The 23879-nt window shown below is 36.8% G+C and overlaps 2 protein-coding genes across 3 annotated transcripts; both read left to right on the forward strand.

Moving 5' to 3' along the window:
* Window positions 1–7719: 7719 nt before the first annotated feature.
* LOC133311427 (scarecrow-like protein 33) lies at window positions 7720–10874 on the forward strand. Of its 2 annotated transcripts, none has more exons than XM_061512481.1 (2): window positions 7720–9219; window positions 9292–10874. In XM_061512481.1, the coding sequence occupies exons 1-2, from the start codon at window positions 8417–8419 to the stop codon at window positions 10691–10693; spliced, it is 2205 nt and encodes a 734-aa protein (XP_061368465.1). In that variant the 5' UTR covers window positions 7720–8416; the 3' UTR covers window positions 10694–10874. The 2 variants fall into 2 exon arrangements, with proteins under 2 accessions (XP_061368465.1, XP_061368464.1); XM_061512480.1 differs by having other exon boundaries at window positions 7720–7917; window positions 8404–10874.
* An 8837-nt stretch (window positions 10875–19711) lies between these two features.
* LOC133311414 (scarecrow-like protein 34) lies at window positions 19712–22875 on the forward strand. Its single transcript, XM_061512464.1, has 3 exons — window positions 19712–19853; window positions 20116–22402; window positions 22581–22875. The coding sequence occupies exon 2, from the start codon at window positions 20164–20166 to the stop codon at window positions 22348–22350; it is 2187 nt and encodes a 728-aa protein (XP_061368448.1). The 5' UTR covers window positions 19712–19853; window positions 20116–20163; the 3' UTR covers window positions 22351–22402; window positions 22581–22875.
* Window positions 22876–23879: the final 1004 nt, after the last annotated feature.

Below are 23879 nucleotides of genomic sequence, written 5' to 3' on the forward strand. Positions count from 1 at the left end.
AATATATGTCTAATTTCAGACCGACATGTTAGCATATTATCGGCTGTTGAAAATAATCCCCTATGGCAGCCACCACATGCATTTCATGTGTTTTTCCTGTGATATGTTGCAAGCAATTTTAATCAACGATTTAGAAATGACAAATTGAAGGCTAGCCTGATGAATATAGGTATTTTGCACATTATGATTGGTGAATTAAAATGTTGTAGTTTTTCGTTAAGCGTCAACTGTGTGTTTTTTAAATTGTTCGCAGGATATACTCCTTGCATGGTGGATTTTGAGAGGTCGCTAGCACGATTTCATGACACAAGCAGGCAGGTAGCGGAATGGATTGATGCCATCCCTAAGGAAAAGTGGTCGCGTGCACATGACCTTGATGGACGAAGATTTGGGCATATGACAACAAACTTGGCAGAATCCATAAACAGGGTGTTAAAGGGAGCAAGAAACATGCCCATTACTGGTCTGGTAAAATTTACCTACAGTAGATTGGTTCAATATTGCGTGGAAAAAGGTCAATCGACTTGTAGACAACTTGAATCTGGTCATACTTATTGCAAAAATGTGATTGAATCATTGACACATAATGAATCCGTGGCAATAATGCATACTGTGCGTACATATAATGTTGATGAAACTGTTTTTGAGGTGGATGCAGGGTTTGAAAGGACATATGTTGTCAACCTTACTGCTCGTACATGCCAATGTGGACAATTTAAAGCATTTAAATATCCTTGTAGTCACGCCGTTGCTGCAGGGTTATCCATTCGTCGAAATTATCGACAATATATAGATGATGTTTTCAAGACGTCAAACTTGGTAAAGGCGTACTCATTTCTGTGGCAACCAATCGGCAATGAGCAAGCAATTCCACCCAATGCAGGTCCTGTGGTAATACCAGATAAAAATATGTTGCGGGCAAAAGGTCGTCCAAAGTCTACAAGAATACGGAACGAGATGGATGAGGTTGAAACTATTACATCACGCAGGTTATGTGGTCTTTGTAAGCAACACGGGCACAATCGTAGGTCATGTCCTATCCGTGAAAATAATGCATGATATGACTTGTGGGTGTTTGTCACTTATGAACAATTATTTTGGCAATTAAAATGTATCGCTCTGCTTTTTTAAATTTAGCTTTTATGGTGATTGTGTGGTTTGCTTGCATATAACATATAACATCGCATACATAAAAATTATTTGTTTACTCCTTGCATGCTAATAGAAATATTCAAAAAAAAGTCCACAATAGTCAGCGATAGCACAATACACAATAGTCAGCGATAGCACAGTAAACAGTCCACAATAGTCAGCGAGAGCACAGTACACAATTACAACAGTCCCAAAAAAACAGTCAATACATCAGTCCATGTAACTAAACGAAAACATGAAATAAAACTACGACCAACGAGGCCATGGCCTATCACGTGCCTGACATGGGGGTAATCGACGCCTAGACTGAGCCTGTATAGCCTATGCAAATGCGTCAAGACAGGGCTCTTCGTCGTCAACCGCCTCTGGAACATGAGCTGGTGGAGTAGTGCTCGCAGATGGTCCTGAGGCAACATATCCACTGCTCGCAGATGGTATAAAATCATGATGTGCGGTAACTGGCTGCATGTGCGGCGAAGTCGATGAGAAAGGGTCATCGGGCACATGATGTGAAGATGGAGGAGCAACGGGTACATGTATAGGCCAATCGCCTACTTCGTCTGTGGTCAAGTCCAAGGTCTGGCACCACTCTGTTACGTCTTCCATATTCCACTCCTGGTACTCTGTACCACAGGAAGGATCCTGAGAGACCGGTACCCCACCAGATGCGCATGCCATGGGGCTAGCCTGATAAACCTGCTCACTCTGTGTAAACCCCTGGCCATATGATGTACCTGCCTGGCTATCATAATACTGCGGCGGAGGGGGACCATGGTACATAAGCTGGGGCCCGCCTGCTTGGCTCAGCCCTGGCGGTCTAAACCAACCCTGCATATCAGTGCGCGGTCTAGGAGCAATAATAGGATCGGGTATCGCTCGAACCGACTGCTATTGTCGTCCTAGTCCATGTCCCTCCTGCCTGCCACTAGGCACCTCAATGGTCAACATCGGCTCCTCAACAGTCTGCGTAGGTGGAGCCTCTGGCCCTGGCTCCTCTACTCGTGCCGACTCTCTGAATATGGCAATAATGCGACCAATCTCGTCATGTACCCACTCTAACCAAAGGCGGGGAACTGATCCGCAGTAGTCGCAAAATATAGCATCTCCAACCCATCAATCTAGAAAGAAATGAAACAACATGTGTTAATTAAAAATGGTTTTGACATAATCATATTCATAATTGAAGTGTCAAAACTTACTGCTCGTCAGACCCTGGCAGCTTTCCTGGCGACGAACTGTTTCCCTCGCTGTCTGTACTAGTGTAGGTACTCATGGTTCGGGGACATCAACCCGACCAGTACAGGGGGAACACGTATGGACGTATCCTTGATCGTCCATTGATGTATGAAGGGCCTCATCTTACGCTCCCAATTATCATCCTTCTTCCCTCGCAGAGTTGGATCATGAACACCCTTAAGCTTTCTTGGTCTTCGCGGTATGGGCTGATCAAAACCAAATTGTCGCATACATATATCCGGTTGAGTGTACTCAACTGTGTGGAAGCAAATGATAGGAGTAATGGCCAACCATAAGTACCGCTCATGATCAGATACAAACAATGCTGTAAGGTACTCTTCGTATGGCTGCCACACAACCTACATATAAAAAAATTAGTAACAAGTACACAATTACCACCAACTATAATATGTAAATAAATTAAAAACAATTACTAAATAGATATCACAAACCTCGTCTCTATAAAGCGTGTCAAGGTTTGCCCGATACCAAGACTGCTCATGTGGCTTAAAGGGAGGTAGGGAATTAAACCTGTAATAGAATGTGTAACAAATTATCATACTCATTCGGCAAATGAACATGTAATAAATTAGTCAATATGAGTTAATAAAATATACCTATGACCAAAATGCCACTCCGGGTGGGTAGGCTGCGGGATAGGTGGTGGTGCAATGGGGGGGAATCTAATCCAAGCCCGTATCTGCATTAATACGTGACAACCACCCAGATTAACAGTCCGCGGGTTTGTTGCCACACATAAATGTCTAAAGAGATGGACGAGAACCGCAGACCCCCAACTGTATCCGCCAATGTCCGTAAAGTCCCCTGCAAGCAGTGGAACGTAACGACAAGCAATTTTGCTGCCACCTGATCTGTCACACACTAACCATGAGCCTAATAGCCGCAAAATGTGTGCCTTGGTGTAACGCCTCACCTCCTCAGGATTGTGTGCTACTGTAAACCAATCAGCATATATCTTGTCTAAGTAAGAAATACGTAGATCGCCTCCGTGAATGTCTGTGCCCGCAACAGGGGCAGTCCCAAAAACCTGCTAACACATAGCAATCCAATCCAACGCTGTAGATCCGGTAACTGCCTGCCCGTCAGTAGGCAAACCAAGTATATCAGCCACGTCCTGTAATGTAACGGTCATCTCTCCCTGCGTCATGTGAAACGTATGTGTCTCCGGTCTCCAACGCTCAACCAAAGCAGAGGTCAAGGGGGTATCAATCTGAAGAAAAAACAACAATTATACAAAGTCCACATACGGTAATTTAATTAAGTAATTTAAAAATTACATACCTGAATATGACTCATACGTCCCACGTGTATGAACCCAGCCTGTGTCAAATAGTCAGCGACAACGTCTGGTATATCATCATGACGGGGTCCCCCCTGAAGTTTCCATCGCCTCGTCTTTAACCCCCTGACCGTATCCTCGTTCCACACAACTTGTGAAACGTGACTGCGATGTGTCCTCTTACGGAGTACCTCCCACCTATATGGTCCAGGAATTACATGCGTACAAGGATCGGATGGCTCAAGATCACCATCGGACCCAAAGCGCGAGGACTCTGATGAAGACGAATGAGCCATAATAGAATACTACTACAAATGAAAAAGATGTACCCAAATTACTATTGATATTATATTAATTTACACTAAATAAAATTTAATTGCACTTAATTAAATAGCATTTAACTAACTTCAATTGTTATATTAATTTCAATTAAATTAACATCATTGACAATTAATTCATTTAACATTACATTATTCTAAAAATATATTTCAATACATTAAATAATTCAAATTCAATTTAAATTAATATTAAATACGATATTATTTTTTTACAAGCCCTAATTATAATGTGGTTAATTGAAAGGTCAATATGTTTGCAAGTGTCATTCATAGAAAAATATTTATTGTCACAAACTAATTTCTAAGTGTGTAAATAAGTCATAAAACCAACATATACCAATTTAGAAGTAACTAATTAATTTTTAAGACCATGTCTAATACATAAGTCACATCACAATTCTCTTACATAGGTCACTAATATTTTTCTAACCACATTATAATTAAATAAAGTCACAAATATTTTTCTAACCCCCTAACAATTATCTAAGTCGCTAATAACTATCATATATTAATTGTTGTTAATAACAAAAATAAACAATAAATAAGGACTTACATGAGAGAGAGACAGAGCTTCGCTGCGCAGAACCCTCCAAAAGAAATGTATAGAGAAGAAGGAGGAGGAGGTTTAGAGAGAGGATGAGAGGGTGGAAATGAGGTAAAAAAGTGAAAATCACACACACACACACACACACACACACACACACACACACACACATATATATATATACACCGCGGAGAACACGCCCTACCTTGGGCGTGTGTCTCTCCTGACACACACGCCCCACATGGGGCGTGTCTCCTTCAGCTGATCACGCCCCACATGGGGCGTGTCTCTCTCAATGAGAACACGCCCCATGTGGACGCGTGTTTGAGTGCTATAGATTTGTAATTTTTTGCAAAACAACTACTTATTCGTAATTTTGTATTAAAAAAGTAATAAATTAATTTTTTTCCACCTCCTAGCAATGTAACAAAAACAAAAAAACAAAAAACACTCCTAGCCAAATGTCTTGCGAATAATGGCAGATACCTACACGGCTACACATGCAACCGGCCAGGAGAGCCTCTGGGCTGCGTGCGCCATCGATGTTAATCATCACCCATCTCTTGTCTTGGGGTGCCACTTCATATGTATTTCCACTCGAATATGCTTGGCCTTTTGATGAGTCCCTTCCTTAAAAGTGGCCTCTATATGTCGCGTCAAACCGCAAATGCTATAGAAAACAATGCGCTAAATATGTATGATCACATAGTCCATGTGTTATTTTACTATATAATAGTAAATTTAAGTTATTTATAATCAATTATGATACAAATTTAATTTAATAATCAATTTTTATTGAATTTTTAATCTCTTTGAATTCAAAAAACATAGCATATTCATTAATCGTGATCCGGATAAATTACAATAATCACACAGAGGGTTAAAAACCAAGGAAAAGGCCAAGAACATACAAGGCCCATGAAACGCGCAGTATCACCATCGCGCAAAGGACCAGAAGGCGCAATGGCTTCATTGTGCACAAATCGACCTTATATGACTTGAAAGCTAAGGAAGGACTCTATAAATTGACAAAGATTCATTGTGCCATAAGTCAATGCATTAAAGACAGCTCTAGCTAGCCACCGTCCTAAGATGGCAGCCTGACATATAGATACATAGCCAGAAAGGCATCAGCTGAGAACATATAAACCTGCAGCCCATAAGCGGCCAATCAGAAGACATACTGCCTACCAAAGGCAGCGTACAATAATATAATTCCAGTAAGAATATAACCTAAGTCTTGCTTTGATACTGACTTGAGCGTCGCAGAGTGTCATTGCAGGTAGCCTCAGCCAGAGTCATTGCGCCAAGAGAGATCAACATCAATTCACCACATAGCAGCCATCTCCAGCCCAAGAAACATATTACCCAACTTAAAGCCTTCATTCTTCAACCGTTTGTGATTAGTCCCTATACATATTGATCAGCCCATATTGTACTGGACCGATCAAATCGTAAAATGAATAAGTAATTTTTATATTTAAATTTTATGTAATAAGTATCATGAAATATTCATGAATTAGAGAGAAAGAGAAAACAAATAGAAAAAAAAAACATTAAAAAAATTGCAAAAAAACTCATTTAAAATAAATTTAGCTTTCAAATGAATAAAAGCGTTTCATCATCTAACGTCAAATGTACGGTGTGGTGACGTTGCCGAACTAAAATTTTGCAGTTATCCTTAACTTCAAATAACCAGGAGAAACATTAATTCCTTAAAATAAACTCCAACTCTATTCATGAATCCATTTTCAAAAACTTAAATAATTAATGAACATCTTATATTTAAAAAGGATCACATTATACTTAAATATCTGTCTTTTTAAAGTAGAATAAATTATAATTTTTGAAAGTTACGCGCTCCTTGTAGGACATTTTTATATCGTATCATAGTGTTCATAAGTTGGATACATCATACAAACATGCCTTCTCAAAATTTTGACCAGCAGGTTCCTTATTCGAAGATTCCCGGGGTTGCATCATATTGTATCATTAATATACTATTAGTCAAAGGGCCTGCTCTATAACAGTAACAAAATCTTACCATCTCTTACCTTCATTCTTCATTTTTCTTTGTTTCTTTCTGGACTTCTATGGAACTCTTGCCTTGAAACTTGCAATAATTCCATAGTAAGTTCAATTCAAATCCTTTATAGAACCATATCATATTAATTTATTATTTGTGTTGTATAATTTTTTTCTTTGTGCATAGAAGAAGCGGTTTGGGTTTGGGTGATTGTTTATGAAAAAAGAGAGGAAGATGGATCCAAACTTTCAAGGAGCTATTAGGAAGCATTTTTTTTTACCAAATCTGATTCGTAAATCTCGGAAAGTTACTTGAAATAAAATAAAAATCACATTAAAATCTGAAGCAACGTGTCATCAAGTTTGAGATTGCTTGACATGTGTATTTGAAGCAAAGAGCATTCTTCCGCGTTTGACCATATCATATTAATAGCATATTTGGTGGCATAAGGTTTCGTGCCAAATGACATTTGAATTCCGCTTTCACTTATCACAGGTTTGCCATTGTGATATTTTAGCAAACTTTTTGACCCCACGGCATTTCTATTCATATTTTTAAAATTGATGTATTAGAGAATAATATAAATTATTAAATTTTTTTTTTATCTAATAACTTAAATTTTTAGGTTGAATTAATTCTTTAGATGATATTAGAGATATACTGATCACGAGATTACGAGTTCGATTCTCACCACTTCGTTCTACCGTAAAATTAAGTAAAGTATAAGATAAACCAAAGTTTAAGATATATTAAAAAATATTTACATATAATATTTAAGCTTTTGAATTAAAAAACTGCCGTCGCAACATGGTCAATGTGCCAACGATATATGCTGTTAAATACACACGGTGATATCATATGTATAATGGGTGCATATTTTCTTATGTAGTAGGATAGTAGGAGAGAAAAAAAGTAGAGATAAGTTAAATGTGGGTTCTACATTTTAAATTAAAAAAGAAAAGAAAAATTAATTGGCACAAAAAACGAATTTGTGTAAGAAAAAGTTCTTATCTCATGTAGAAGGAGATAATGATTTTCCATGTATAATTTAGAATTGAGATAGTTTATTTTGTATAATAAGAAGGAACTTTTTCTTGTTCGGAAGCACTAACTGAGAAACTCTGGCTGATATCGTTGGTTACCTTAGCTGACATATGCATTCGCAGGTGCAGCCGACTCAGTTGAAGTTCGAACGAAGTTGAAGATGGGACAGTTCCTATGTTCTGTCCTACTTACGACTCTGACCATATGACTCTGTGTTTTCGCCACCAACTAGACATTAGACAACGCAATTAAAGAAAGAAAAACTCATTTCTCAAAGGTTCCATTCCACTCTCTATTGTCTTCTGTTATTGAATTTTTCCCATAATTATTTAAATGAACGACATTTTTTCTTTCTTTCTTTTTTCTGCTGTTGCTATTATGCGCATCCCTGGATCTTCATGTTTCTTCTTTATTTCCTTCAGGAATGGAAACTCACGGTTTCCCCCTTCATACATAAATTATCCTCAATTAACTGATTCTTAGGGTTTCTAAAGTTCCCCCAAGCTAGTTTAACATAAACAGTTCCCCCAAGTTAAGTGGAACTGTTTACAGATAAATAAATCCTAGTTTTTCTTGTGTTACTGCTTCTGCCTCTTCCACGTTTCGTTTTCCAGTGTGTAGTATCTATAATCACCTCACTATAGAACTCTGTTAATTATGTTGTTCTCATTTCTTGGGGTATCATAATAGTAAACAAATTTCTTTCTTTCTTTGTCCTTTTTAATTTATAATATTGATTGATAGAAGAGGTGAATTCCTTCAGATTTTATTTCTTGATGGATCCTCATTTCAAGTTCAATTTCGTCAACGGATTTAAAGTCAACCAAGTGCCTATTATGCTCAATGTAGGGGATCAGTGCCTTGACCCTGTAAATGGGATGAGATCCATCCACTCTGGATTCATGGATAACCGGTTTCGTCTTCCACCTGATCCAAACGATGCTCAAATTCCTGATTCCCTCTCCACCATTACTACGGAAGAAGACTCTGATCCCTTGGATGAGACTGATTTCTCTGCTACCGTCCTACGCTACATAAACCAAATGCTTATGGAAGAGGACCTGGAGGAGAAGCCCTGCATGTTTCATGATTCTTTGGCTCTTCAAGCCGCTGAGAAATCATTCTATGAGGTCATTGGTGAGGCATACCCTTCTTCTTCCATCCAAAACTATCACAAAGTGGAGAGCCCTGATGACAGTCTCTATAGTAACTTCATCGATTTTAGCAGTTGCAATACCACTAGTACTAGCAACGCGGTTGAGTCCCATTGGAGTAACATGGATCTTACTGAGTACAAGCATTCTTTCCTTCAAACCAATTTTCCTGCTGACTTTGTTTTCCAGGCGAGTTCAACCTATTGTACGCAATCTTCTATGAATAGCACTAGTAGCTTCATTGTAAACAATATTGGATTCTTGGAAAGTCCCAGGGCTGGATTTTTAGATTCAAACTTGCTTAACAAGAGTGAGTCTATACTGCAATTTGAGAAAGGTGTGGAGGAAGTCAGTAAGTTTCTGCCTAAAAGGAATCCATTGGTTATTGACCTGGAGAACAGCACTTTTAGCCATTCTTTTAGAAAGTCTCCTCGGCAGGTTGTAATTGAGACGGGGAGAGATAAATGGGAGCATTTCTCGGCTGAGTCAAGAGGAAGGAAGAATCATGAGCGGGAGGATGAAACAGATTTACAAGATGGGAGAAGCAACAAGCACTCAGCTGTTTGCATGGATGACAATGAGTTATCAGAATTATTTGATAAGGTACTGCTACCCCAGAGGTGGGGAAATGAGGCAGCTCCTCTGAGTAATTGTAAAAAAGACCAGCCGAATGGACCAAGCATGAGCAAGCAGCAGAAAGAAGAAAACAACAAGTCTTGTAGTGGAAAGAGCCATGTTAAGAAACAAGACAATAATAAGAAGGGAGTTGTGGATCTGAGGACACTATTGATTGTATGTGCACAAGCTGTTTCTTTTAATGATCGTGCAACTGCTAATGAGTTATTGAAGCAGATAAGGCAACATTCTTCCCCGCTGGGTGATGGGTCTCAGAGGCTGGCCCATTGCTTTGCAAATGCTCTTGAAGCACGCTTGGCTGGCACTGGCACTCAGATTTATACTGCTTTATCCTCCAAAAGAACCTCTGCTGCAGACATGGCCAAAGCTTACCAAATGTATATTTCAGCCTGCCCATTCCAGAAGCTTGCACTTATTTTTGCAAACCTTACAATTTTGAAACTTGCCAAGGAAGTGGAAACTCTTCATATTGTAGATTTTGGCATCCTTTATGGCTTCCAGTGGCCTTCACTTATTTATCATCTCTCAAAACGACCTGGTGGACCTCCCAAGCTGCGCATGACAGGGATAGAGCTCCCTCAACCTGGTTTCAGGCCAGCAGAGAGAGTCCAAGAGACAGGCCTTCGCTTGGCAAGGTATTGTGATCGATTTAATGTTCCATTTGAGTTCAATGCTATTGCACAGAAATGGGAAACCATCAGAATTGAGGACTTGAAGATAAAGAAAAATGAATTTGTTGCAGTGAATTGTTTGGTTCGATTTAAGAATCTACTTGATGAGACAGTTGTGTGGAATAGCCCCAAGGATACTGTTTTAAATTTAATTAGGAAGGCAAATCCCACTATCTTTATACATACTATTGTCAATGGGAGCTATAATGTCCCATTCTTTGTGACACGGTTCCGGGAGGCTCTTTTTCATTACTTTTCATTGTTTGATGTGCTTGACACCAATGTTGCTCGTGAAGATCCCATGAGGTTGATGTTTGAGGAGGTGTTCTTTGGGAGAGAGGTAATGAATATTATAGCTTGTGAGGGTTCTAAGAGAGTTGAGAGGCCCGAGACATACAAGCAATGGCAAGGTCGGAACATGAGGGCTGGGTTTAGGCAACTTCCTTTGGATCAACATCGCATTAACAAATTAAGATGCAAGTTGAGAGAAGTGTACCACAGTGATTTCATGCTAGATGAAGATGGCAACTGCATGCTGCAAGGTTGGAAGGGCCGAATTATTTATGCTTCCTCCTGTTGGGTTCCAGCATAGCCCTTGACAATGTTCTTCCCTGGGTGGTTAGTAGAAGCGTTTCATGAGTTCGTAGGAGAGAAATGGTCCACTCAGGAATCTGGCAAACATAACTTGGACTTCCCTAAAGTCCTATGGTTAACCTATAGCACTGTTCAGTCTCAGTACCCAACATATTTTTTATTTAGTTGTATGCGTATAATAAAACTAATGTCATGTGTATGACATACTTAGATGCATATTAGTTTTTACTCTTCCTGCATGTGTTCGGCAGTCATAAGCAGCAGAACCCTGGAATATTGAGATTTTTAGTCTAAAAATTGAGCTACTATGATATAAGTCCTAGAAAAATTGGAACCATTCTGAACCCATAACACTTTTTTTGGATACACAACGTTCTGGTGAAGAACACGGAAGAGATTTTTTTTTAAAAAAAACACATGATTGGATATTTAATGATTATGACTTGCTTTCATTTTATATAAGTGCAGGGAACATGTAATAGGTTAAAGTACAGGCAGAGTCTTGACTGAAATTTGATTTTTGAATTAATTATTGGATTTGTTTTTTCTGCCGTCACTGCTGATAAGTTATCTGCTGTGAGTCAATACGACGTCATTTTAGAGTAGAAATCATAATGTTTTGTAATTTTAATTTATTTCAGGGTTGTTATAGTCTTTATAATTATAATTAATCTTTCAATTCCAAAACATCGTTGTTTTAGGAATAAATGCAAAAATATTTTTCTTTAATTATTATCAAAAAGATTTAGTTTGACTTAAGACCATTTGGACTAAGATAATTTTTCTCTGATAATATAGACGAATACAAATTGTGATTTATTGGTCGATATTACTTGGTTGGTTCACTTTGTTTATGTTATTCGCATTACTTAATTGGTTTATTTTGTATGAAATAATAAAATACAAATGATATATCACAATTGACTTAAAGATGATAAAAGCGTAATGAAAGTGTCATGCATTAGAAATAGATCTAAATAATATTGGATTTAAGATTAAGCAGTTCTTTTTTTTTTTTCAATTTATCCATTAAATATTAATATTTTTATTTTATATATTAAATTTGAGTATATTCTCTTGAGAATGATTTGTTATTTTATTTTATAATATGATGCGTTATTTTACATATTTTGAATTTTGAATTTAATTTAGAGTATTCCATTTTAATTTCGAATTTAATATAATTTAAAGCAGATAGGATTTGTGAATTTTGAATTTAATTTAGAGTATTACGTTTTGATTTAGAATTTAATATATCTAGAGCAGTTAGAATTTGTGCATTTTGAATTTTGAATTTAATGTAATAGGAGCTGATTGCATTTTGTTAGAAGTTGTAATATTATAAGTTGATTACATGTTGTCGTCAATTCAAATTTATTTATAATTTATAATTGTGAGCCTATTTATGGGCAACATTTTAATGAAATGAGCAAGAGTGTTGATACTAACTTTTATCTTGGTATCAGAGCAAGACTTCTGCTAACTACTCTAAGTGAGGAGCGAAGCCATGTCCGACGCAAACCGCAAAGTAGAGGTGTTCGCGGTTTGGATTGGATCGGTTTTGGAAGCAAAAATCATCCGATTCAATCCCTTCGGTTTGGATTTTTTTTCAAATCCGATACGATCAAATCCAATTTTTTTCAGTTGGATTGGATCGGTTTTTCGGTTTTTTTAAAATCCTAAAATTTGTTTCATGATTATTGTGCAAATAACATCTTTTGTATATATTGGCTTTATAATTTTTTTTTTAAATACAAAAGCATAAGTAGACGATAATATAATTTTTTTCTTTGGGGCAATAAGATATGAAGCTCTACACAGATGAAATTTTGTTGATGAGATGTGACTAGATTTTTTCTTGGGTTTAGTTGATGGGTTAATGGGTCTTGGGTTTAGAAATTTTTGGGCTATGATTGGAGAAATGCCCAAGTAGGTAGAAGGGAATTAATATATTGGATCGGTTTGGATTAGATCGGTTTTCATCAACCAATCTAAAAATCGATCCAATCCAATTAAAATTTGCAATTTTTTTTTCGATTTTTTGGTTTTTGATTTATTCGATTATCAGTTTTTTGGTTCGGTCACCACGGTTTGAATCGGTTGATGAACACCTCTACCGCAAAGCAAGGAACCACTAGTACTGCAAAGAAGCTGGCAATTTTTAACCAGCGATCACCCTACTATTTGAGCAATGCAAAAGGACTAAGTGTTCTGTTGACCAACATGGTGGTGAAGGGAGAAACAAATTATGATGTGTGGGCTAAGGCCATGAAAAACGCCCTCAAAGCCAAGAACAAACTTGGATTTATTAGTGGTGATGTAAAAGAACCTTAAGAAAGTGAGGCCAATGAGTCTTTTGCTTGGACACAATGTAATTTGATGCTTAATAGCTGGATTCACAATACAATTGATCCGCAGTTGCAACCTTATATTCAGTATCTCGACACGACAAAGGAACTTTGGAAGGCTTGAAAGAGCGCTATTCAGTTGCGAATATACCACAGCTATATCAACTCCGCCCCAATCTTGCTAATATCAGGCAAGATGGAATTAATATTAGCACCTACTACACACGTCTGAGGGCTAATTGGGATGAGATAGATGCAAGTAAAAACCAAACTTCTTATGTGTGTGGAGCCAAATGTGCCGTGGGAACTTAGAATGGTGATGAAGTTGAAAAAGAAAAGGTTTACCAATTCCTTGTGGGGTTGGATGATAATTAATTTGGTACGTTGAGGACTCAGATTCTCAATTGCCCAACCTTTCCCAATTTAAATCAAGCCTGTAAAGTCGTGGTTTAGGAGGAGACACATCAGGATATATCCAGGAAGAAGGATGAGAAAGCTGATGTGGTTAGCTATGTTGTTCAGACTAATAAAACTTCTCAGGCAAGAAACAATCGGAGGATGGTACCACAACAACAAGCAGATCGTGAACGAATCTCATGTCCTCATTGTGGGAAGACTAATCATGATCCTTCTAGATGTTGGACAATCATTAGATATCCTTCTAACAGAGGAGGCAGCTATAGAAAGGGCATAGGTCATTCATAAGGGGGCTATTCCATCTACGAATAGGCTCAAGTTGTACAAACAAGTGGTAATCCACCTTAATCAAATGACAAACTCGAGGGTAAGTCTGTACTATGTTCAAACCATGGGAAAACATCAGCAAACTGGTGCCTATACTATGCTCACACCTGATCTTGTTACAAAGTTGGTTGCTTTAGTTAATCCACCTTAATCAAATGACAAACTCGAGGGTAAGTCTGTTAATTTTCAATGGCTTGTAGACAGTGGAGCTTCACAACACATGACAGGTTAGAAAGATTTGATGCAAAACATGATGGCTATATCACCTTTTCCTGTTAGTTTGCCCAATGGTATTATGGTTCTATGAGAGTAACGTGGGAATGTGGTTCTTGATTCGTCTTTTATTTTGCATGATGTGTTATATGTGCCACAGTTGCGGTGCAATTTGATTTATGTGTCCTAATTATTAAAAGGAACAAATAACAATATGTAGGGGTGTTCACGGTCTGGATTGGATCGATTTTGGAAGCAAAAATATCCGATCTAATCCCTTCGATTTAATCATGTAATCATCCATTCGGTTTGGATTTTTTTTTCAAACTCGATCCGATCCAATCCAATTTTATTCGATTTGGATTAGATCGATTTTTGGTTTTTTGAATAGCCTAAGATTTGTATGATGATTATTGTGCAAATAACATATCTTTTGTATGTATTGACTTTGTAAAGTTTGTATGATAATTATTGTGCAATCTAGAAGCATTGTACAACAAAAAGTTGAATTACCATCTTTTACCTTCAACAAAAAATTTATAATATTGTTACCTGAGATACGAAATAACCAAATTTTCATCTTATAGAGCAGTTGTTGTACAACAATAACCATGTAATAAAAATATATTATGTATTTTACCAAAAAAAGAAGAAGCATAACATAGATCAAGCACAATCCACTTTCTCCAACATGATGGGTTAATGAGTTTTGGATTTAGAATTTTGCTATATGGTTTTTGCGCTATGATTGGGGAAAGGTCCATGTAGGTAGATGGTAAGGTTGTGGAATCATTGGAACGGTTTGGATTGGATCAATTTTCACCAACCAATCCAAAAATCGATCCAATCCAATTAAATTTTGCGGTTTTTTTTTTGGTTTTCGGTTTTTCGGTTTTCAGTTAATTCGGTTTGATTACCGCGGTTTGAATCGATTTGGATCGGTTGATGAACACCCCTAACAATATGATATTTTCTTACAAGGGTTGTGTATTGCAGGACCATATGTTGAGCCAAATGATTGGACTATTTGACAACCGAGCAGGGGTCTATGTGTTTCACTTTGCACAACCATCTGTTGCTGTTGTTCATACTAGAGAAATCGCAAAAGTATGGCATAGAAGATTGGGACATGCATCACATAAAGTTGTTTCTCTGTTTTCTTTTTCTAGTAGTTTGAATAAAAAAAATCAAAATAAGGCGTGTGATATTTGTTGTCAAGCCAAACAAGTTTGTAGTATGTTTCCTTTGAGTTTTAGTAATAGTAAAGCATGTTTATATCTTAATCACTGTGACACATGGTGTCCTTATAAAACTTAATCTTATTCTTCCACTCATTATTTTTTGACAATTGTCGATGACTACAGTAAAGCTATTTGGGTATATATGCTTGCAGATAAAAGTGAAACCTTTTCTAGGTTGTGAAAACTTATTCTCATGATTCAGACTCAATTTCAGAAAATAGTTAAGGTGATCCGGTATGATAATGGCGCAGAGTTCAAAATTAATAATTTAACCAAATTGTGCACAAATATGGGCATTTTAAGTCAAACATCCTATGTTCATAAGCTAGAACAGAACAGAAAGGTGTAACAAAAATATAGACACACACTTAATGTATCTTGTGCGTTGTTGTTTCAGGCAAACCTGTCGGTTGAGCTTTGGGAAAAAAGTGTCTTGGCAGCCATCTATTTTATAAATCGAACCCCATCTAAGGGTCTTGGAGGTCGAACCCCACATGAATTGTTACATGGTATTCCACTTGATTTTGAATGTTTGAGGGGGTTTTGGCTGTTTATGTTATGCAATAATTTGCCCCAAACCACATGATAAATTCAGCTCTTGTTCACACTGTTGCATTTTCATTGGCTATCCCGTTGATTAGAAGGGGTGGTGTGTGATGGATCTAGAAACTCGTGAACATTTTGTGAGTCGTGATGTTAGCTTTCATGAAGATGAATTTTCATTTGCAGCAAGGAACCATGTTGATGATGAAGTTCTGATCTTGTTTGTGATATACAAAACGAGTTGCCTGTTGCTGAAGTGAAGGGGAGTCCTGCATCCACATATCCAGCTGAAAATGTTGAAGAAGAACATGAGGCTTAACCCGATACTATTATAGGACCTACAAAGGTTATTGTTGCTCCAGCAGAAGATCCACTTGCGCGTCGTTCCACTCGGACTCAAAAGCAACCAGAATATTTAAACCAATAAGCCTGTAGAGTTGAAACACATAATGCCTCTGCACCTATCACCAATTTCGGTTGTGCTGCTCGCATAAGGTACCCTTTACACAATTATGTTGATTTCAATAAATTTTCTCTTAAACATCGAGCATTTTTAGCCGTTGTTGATGCAGGATATGAGCCAACAAATTTTTGTTAAGCAATGACGGATACCGAGTGGATTGATGCAATGAGAAAGGAGATATCGGCACTTGAGGAAACTAATGCATGGCATATCACAGACCTTCCTCCAAGAAATCATGCCTTGCCTAGTAAATGAGTTTTCAAAATAAAATATAATGCATATGGTTCAATCGAGTGGTACAAGGCTTGTTTTGTTATTGCAGGAAATAGACAGGTTGAAGGAGAAGATTATGGTGAAACGTTTGCACTCGTTGCCAAAATGGTTAGTGTATGAACGTTGCTGCTTGTTGCATTTGGAAAGAAATGGGAAGAGTATCAGTTAGATGTACACAATGCATTTTTAAATGAAGATTTGGAGGAAGAAGTGAATATTCGCTTTCCTCCAGGTTTTCAGCCATCCACTGGTTTTTCTCATTATGTGTATCGTCTTCAGAAGTCGTTATATGTTTAAAGCAATTCCCGCACAATTGATTTTCTAAGCTCCGTTCTTCGATGCTCGAATATGGATTTGAACAATACAAAGCTGATTATACATTGTTTTTTTCTTCTCGTGGTGATGTATTATTAGCTTTTTTAGTGTACGTGGATGACATAATCTTAGCTAGGAACAATGCCACAACTTGTATGCAGGTGAAAAATTATATTAACACTTGCTTTAAAATCAAGGATTTGGGACTACTGAAGTATTTTCTTGCCCGAAGTCAAGAGGGTATTTTCTTGTGTCAATGAAAGTATGCATTAAGCATACTCTCTAAGGCAGGCTTTAGTGGGAGCAAACCAACAGTTACTCCCATGGAACAAAATCATGGGTTAGCTCTTGATGATGGACCCTTATTTGACCAACCAAAACGTTATCGACAGCTTATTGGTAAACTTATATACTTGACCATCACCAGGCTTGATTTGAGCTATGTGGTTCATGTTTTATCACAGTTCATATAGGCTTGCGATTACTTGTGTTCTGCATAACATGAAGAAGAGTCTCGAGGAAGGTGTTTTGCTGCCTTTTATTAGTGATTTAAAGTTACATGGTTATTATGATTTGGACTGGGCATCATGTCCCCTTACACGAAGGTCTGTTACATGATATTTTGTCATGTTTGGTCACTCTCTCGTATCTTGGAGAACAAAGATACAAGTCACTGTAGCTTGTTATTCAGCAGAGGCCGAATATAGAGCCATGACTGCGATTACTTCAGAGTTGATTTGACTTAAAGGATTTCTTTCGAGCCTTGGAGTTAATAATTATGGTCCTATGGATTGATAATTAAGCAGCACTTCACATTGCCGCTAATCCAGTGTTTCACGAGCGAACTAAACACATTGAGTTTGATGTCATTTTGTTCGGGATCATATTTTCGCGGGTCATATTGCTACAACGCATGTTCGTTCTCAGTCTCAGCTAACAAATTTGTCACAAAGGCTCTTGGACACTCAACCTTCTATGGTTTCCTTCCCAAATTGAGCATTTCATCCTTACATGCTCCAACTTGAGGGGGAGTATTCGAGGTTGATTCTGCTACATATTTTGAATTTTGAATTTAATTTAGAGTATTACGTTTTGATTTCGAATTTAATATAATTTAGAGCAGATAGGATTTTTGGATTTTGAACTTAATTTAGAGTATTGCATTTTGATTTAGAATTTAATATAATTTAGAGCAATTAGGATTTGTTCATTTTGAATTTTGAATTTAATATAATAGGAGCTGATTGCATTTTGTATTTAATGTAATAAGAGATAATTACGTTTTGCTAGAAGTTACAATCTTATGAGTTAGTTACATGATGTCGCCAATTCAAATTTATTTATAATTATAAGCTTATTTATGAGAATATTTCAATAAAATGAACGTGAGCATAAATTATCTATTTTAAAATATTCGCACGATGTACGACTTTTGTTTCTAAAAACTATTAGAATACCTTGTAGTCATTTAACAGTGAAAACATAGACATTTCAAACTTATCTGAAAATTGGAGACTTGGCTTGCTCTTCGCGACGTCGACGTGACGGAAGAAAAAGTCTCAGCTTGGCAACCAAGCAACCCCAACAAACTAAACAACTTTCTTCTAATTATTATAAAGGGAAGGATATTCTGACAATCAAGTTGTGTTACTATTAAGTGACTATCAATCAATGTCACCGTTAGATTGATTATGTTAATCCAATGATTATATTTATTTCCATCTTTGTATGGTCATGATTCCCCATATTTAAAGTGAAAGTATTAAATATGGAAAATCATAATCATACAAAGGTAAAAATAAATATAAAGTATTAAATTTGGGAAATCATGATCATATAAAGATAGAAATAAATATAACCGTTGGATCAATATAATCGATCTAACGGTAAAATTGATTGGTAGTAACTTAGTATAACACAACTTGATTGTCAGAATATCATTTCTCATATTGTAATTAATAATACTCGAATTGTCAAAGATAAATAAGTTATATAAACTAGTGTATGCTTCGGTTTTGACGAGTCCTTTCCTGTCAAACGGCAAAATGTGCGCTAAATTTAAAGAAGTTATATAAACTAGCGTATGATCACATAATCCATGTGAAATTTTACTTTATAATAGTAAATTTAAATTATTTATAATCAATTACAATACAAATTTCATTTAATAATCAATTTTTATTGATTTCTTAATCTCTTTAAATTTAAAAAACTTAGCGTATTCATTAATCGTTAAATGAATAAGTAATTTTTATATTTATGTCTTATGTAATAAGAATCATGAAATCTTGATGAATTGAGAGAAAGAGAAAACAAATAAAAAAAGAGAAAACATTAAGAAAAATACAAAAACTCGTTTAATTAAATTTATCTTTAAAATGAAAAAAAGCGTTTCATCATCTAACGTCAAATGTATGGTGATGTTATCCAACTAAAATTAAAAATTATCCTTAACTTCAAAGACAATATTATTTTAGAGAATTCATGAATACGTTTCTAAAAACTTAAATAATTAACCCACATGTTATATTTAAAAACGGATCACATTATTTTTAAAAATCTACATTTTTTAAATAAAAGAAAATATTATATTTACAAATTTTCACAAATTATATTATACCTTATTGATAAAATACTTCTAAGTAAAGACTTTATAAATTTGTAAAAATAAAAATAAAAAATAGTCAGTATAACCTCCTCTTAAATAAATATCTATTTTGTGAAAGTTACGCGCTCCTAGTAGAACATTATTATATCGTATCATAGTGTTCATATGTTAGATACATCGTACTTACGTGCCTTCTCAAAAATTTTGACCAGCAGGCTCCTTCTTCGAAGATTCCCGGGTTTGCATAACACTCTATCATTAATATGCTATTAGTCAAAGGGGCTGCTTCTACTCTATAACAGTAAAATAACCTCACCATCTCTTTACCTTTATTCTTCATTCTTCTTTTTTACTTTGTTTCTCTCTGGACTTCAATGGAACCCTTACCTTGAAACTTGCAATAATTCCTGGTAAGTTCAACTCAAATCCTTTATAGGAACAATTTTTAGTGCAACCGATGCAGATGCAACTGAAGTTTATTTATTTTAGAATATGTATGCGGATCCTTGAACTCTAGAAATTTGCGTGGATCCCACTGCGTATCCTAAAATAAATGAACTTCACTGTACTGAACTTGAGTGAATCGGTTCCACCGAAGATTTTTTCCCTTTATAGAACCATATCATATTATTTTATTATTTGTGTTGTATAAATTTTTTTCTTTGTGAACAGAAGCACCGGTTTGAGTTTTGGTGACAGTTTGTGAACAAAGAGAGGAAGATGGATCCAAACTTTCAGGGAGCTATTGATTTCATAAACAGTTACCAGTTTGGTGAAGACAGCAACCAAATCGTGTGGGATCAAAATCAATACGAAACCGATTGGGATGTTAACGGAATCCTTCTTGATCAGCCTTATGCGGATTCACTTGGTTTTGCTATGCATACAAACCCTGTAGAAGGTGAAGTTGCCTCTGCAGATCCTTCACTAGAAGACACTGAGTTCTCAGAAACCGTGACATTCATAAGCCAAGTTCTGATGGAAGAGAACGTTGAACAGAGGCCGTTTTATGACCCTCTGAGCTTGCAAGTCACTGAGAAATCATTCTATGATGCTCTCACTGAAAACATACCTCTTTCCCCTAATCAACACCCCCTCGATATTCTGAGTCCCGACGGTGGAGCCACCACCACCAGCAGCAACAGCAACAGCAGCGGCGGCGCTAGCAACTCTTTAGATGACAATTCTCGTGAGTTGAAGCCCCCTTCTCCTGATACCCCTCTTTCTGTTTCTGGTGATCATGCTTTTCAGTTTAACTCCCATGCCATTTCTCAACATCTTTCCACTAGTGTTACTGTTAGTGATGGACTGTTAGATTTGGGTTATTCTATTACCAAAATGTTAGCACAAAATATTTTCAGTGACGCAGATTCTGTCTCCCAGTTTAGGAGAGGGTTAGAGGAAGCTAGTAAGTTTCTTCCTCCAGGACCTCAGCTTGTAACTGGTCTTGATTCAAAGGGAGAATCATTCAGCATGGTTGGGGCGAATTCGGTTGCGTTGCAGGGTAGAAAGAATCATGAGCGCGAAGGAGGTGACACCAGTGAAGAAGGGAGAAGTAGCAAGCAATCAGCAGTTGGTGTGGTTGATGAGAGTGACTTATCAGATATGTTTGATCGAGTGTTGCTTAGTGTGGAGAAACCACTCTGTAATGAACGTGATTGCTTGCAGAATGGAACAGTGAAAGCCGAGAAGGCAGGTGAAAATTCACCTTCATCTAATGGACGGAAGGCTCGTCCTAAAAAACAAGGAAAGAAGAAGGAAACCGTGGATTTGAGGAGTCTTCTGCTTTTATGTGCACAAGCTGTGTATGTCAATGACAATAGGACTGCTAATGAATTACTAAAGCAGATAAGGCAACATTCTTCCCCCGTTGGAGATGCATCTCAAAGGTTGGCTCATTACTTTGCCAATGGCCTTGAGACACGCTTGCTTGGCGATGCTACAGGTTCACAAGGATTTCTTAACTCTCTGAGCTTCAAGAGGATCACTGCTGCTGAGTTTTTGAAAGCTTACCAAGTTTTTATATCTGCCTGCCCTTTCAAGAGGTTTGCATATTTCTTTGCAAATAAAATGATTATGAAAGCAGCTGAAAAGGCAGAAACCCTTCATATTATTGATTTTGGTATCCAATATGGTTTCCAGTGGCCAATACTTATTAAGTTTTTATCAGATAGAGATGGTGGACCTCCCAAGCTAAAGATCACTGGCATAGAGTGGCCCCAACCTGGCTTTCGTCCCACAGAAAGAAATGAGCAGACTGGTTGTCGTCTGGCTAACTATTGCAAGCGTTTCAACGTTCCCTTTGAGTACAATGCCTTAGCATCACGTGACTGGGAAACCATTCAAGTACAAGACCTTAAAATTGAGAGCAACGAGCTAGTTGCTGTGAATTGTATGATGAGGTTTAAGAATTTGATGGATGAGACTTTTGAAGTCAACAGTCCTAGAAATGCAGTTCTGCAGTTGATTAGGAAGATAAATCCGGATATTTTTGTTCAGTGCATCGTTAATGGATCTTATAATGCCCCTTTCTTTGCCACACGGTTCAGGGAGGCGCTGTTCCATTTTTCTGCTATGTTTGATATGTGTGACACTGTCATATCCCGTGAAAATGAAAAGAGGATGATGCTTGAGCGAGAACTTATAGGTCGGCAGGCTATCAATGCTATAGCATGTGAAGGTTTCGAGAGACTTGAGAGGCCTGAGACATACAAACAGTGGGAAGTTAGGAATACGAGGGCTGGTTTCAAGCATCTTCCACTGAATGAGGAATTAATGGCTAAATTTAGGACCAAGTTCAAGGAATGGTACCATAGAGATTTTGTATTTGATGTAGACAACAACTGGATGCTTCAAGGTTGGAAGGGCCGCATTTTGTATGCATCCACCTGTTGGGTGCCTGTATAATAAGGTGCTGCTGGTCTCTTGGACTTGTTTCAGAACTCATACTAGACTAAAGGTATGATTCTAAGAGTCACTCGTAGGTTCTTACTCTATCCACTTCTTATTTCCTTGTTTTCCCCTGTTAAAAGTTTTGAGTTATAGTCCTACTATATACTAATGCTTGGCGCTTATTTGAGATATTTCAGAATGTATGTTGCAATGGTGATGCTTATGTGCTCTTTAAATGGTTTCAGGTTCTGGTATCCCCGGTCTGGCCTATTTGCTTAACTGTTAGGTGCTGTGATGAACATTCTCCCAATCTTTGCACCACGTTACTATGGAAACTTGTGGCAGAACTTCTGCGGTAGAGTGGAGACTTGTGATTGTGATTGTAATTCTAATTCTATAATAGTAGGGTGGGCATATTAGAGTAGGAAGGCCCTTTTACCATGGTTGCCCTAATATTTGTAATCAAAATGTTGAGATATTTTCTCTCTGACCTTCGTGTGTTAGGCACTACATATCTAATAATTTTGTGAAATATTTTTCCTGTGGTAGTTATTTCTTGTTGGTTCCTTCTTTGAAATTTCGTTTAACTCTCGATTTCCTATCATGGCATCTCTATGTAAAAATGGCTGGTCATTTGTTCGCTACTAGAGATCTTATATCTGTTATCTATTCTTGCGACATAAATATAAATTAAAATATTATTCAGATACAAATGCAGACATATGCCAGCTTTTCCTAACCGTTTTCCCCCACCTTAGTTGTAGCACCTAAAACAAGTTTGAACTTCTAACAAAACTCTTTGGACCCTGTAACTTTACTCTCATGCTGTTTGGATGCACAATCTTTGATATTTTTCAATTAATAGCTATTTATGGATTAAGTATATTGTGCTTTAATTTTTATTTTTATTTTAATTTAAGTACCATTGCAAAAGTGATATGGCCTATTCACAGAATCACTTTGCCGTCTGATATGTTTTTCTTGTTTGGAAGCCAATTAGTCTGTTGGCCGTAGTTTATGTTGTGAAATATGCATGACATCGGTGCTTCAATGGTGCTGGCAATTAGGGATTTAAATGTGCTGAGTAGGGCAGACTTTGGTTCATATAGTCCATCTCTATGTAAAATATTTTATGTTTAGTTTGGTCTATTAATTTTGTATTGGTCCAAATTATAAATTTGGTCTGATCTATATTTTAAAAAAAAAGGTTTGACTGAAGTCTGTTAACTTGTTTAAGTTTATTAGTTATTCAATAATTAAAATAAAATTATTTTATTATTCAAAATTATTAAAATGTTAATTTTATTTTTTTAAATAAATAATATGATATAAGTCGGTCCTTGTAAAAGAAAGTCTATAACTTACTTTTAAAAAATATTTTTTTAAAAGTTTGAGCCTGTTCTATTTTACTATACATAAGTCAAGTCGGACTTGATATAGGTCGGGCCATAAATCTCTTATAGGCTGTCTGATCCATTTTCACCCTTACGCACAATATATTTGGTTGGCTTCCATATTGAAGTCTTGCATCTTTTCACACTACT

This window comes from Gastrolobium bilobum, unplaced genomic scaffold, assembly GCF_033153095.1.
Source record: "Gastrolobium bilobum isolate Gb01-03AN ecotype WA unplaced genomic scaffold, APGP_CSIRO_Gbil_v1 utg14925, whole genome shotgun sequence".
NCBI lineage: Eukaryota > Viridiplantae > Streptophyta > Magnoliopsida > Fabales > Fabaceae > Gastrolobium > Gastrolobium bilobum.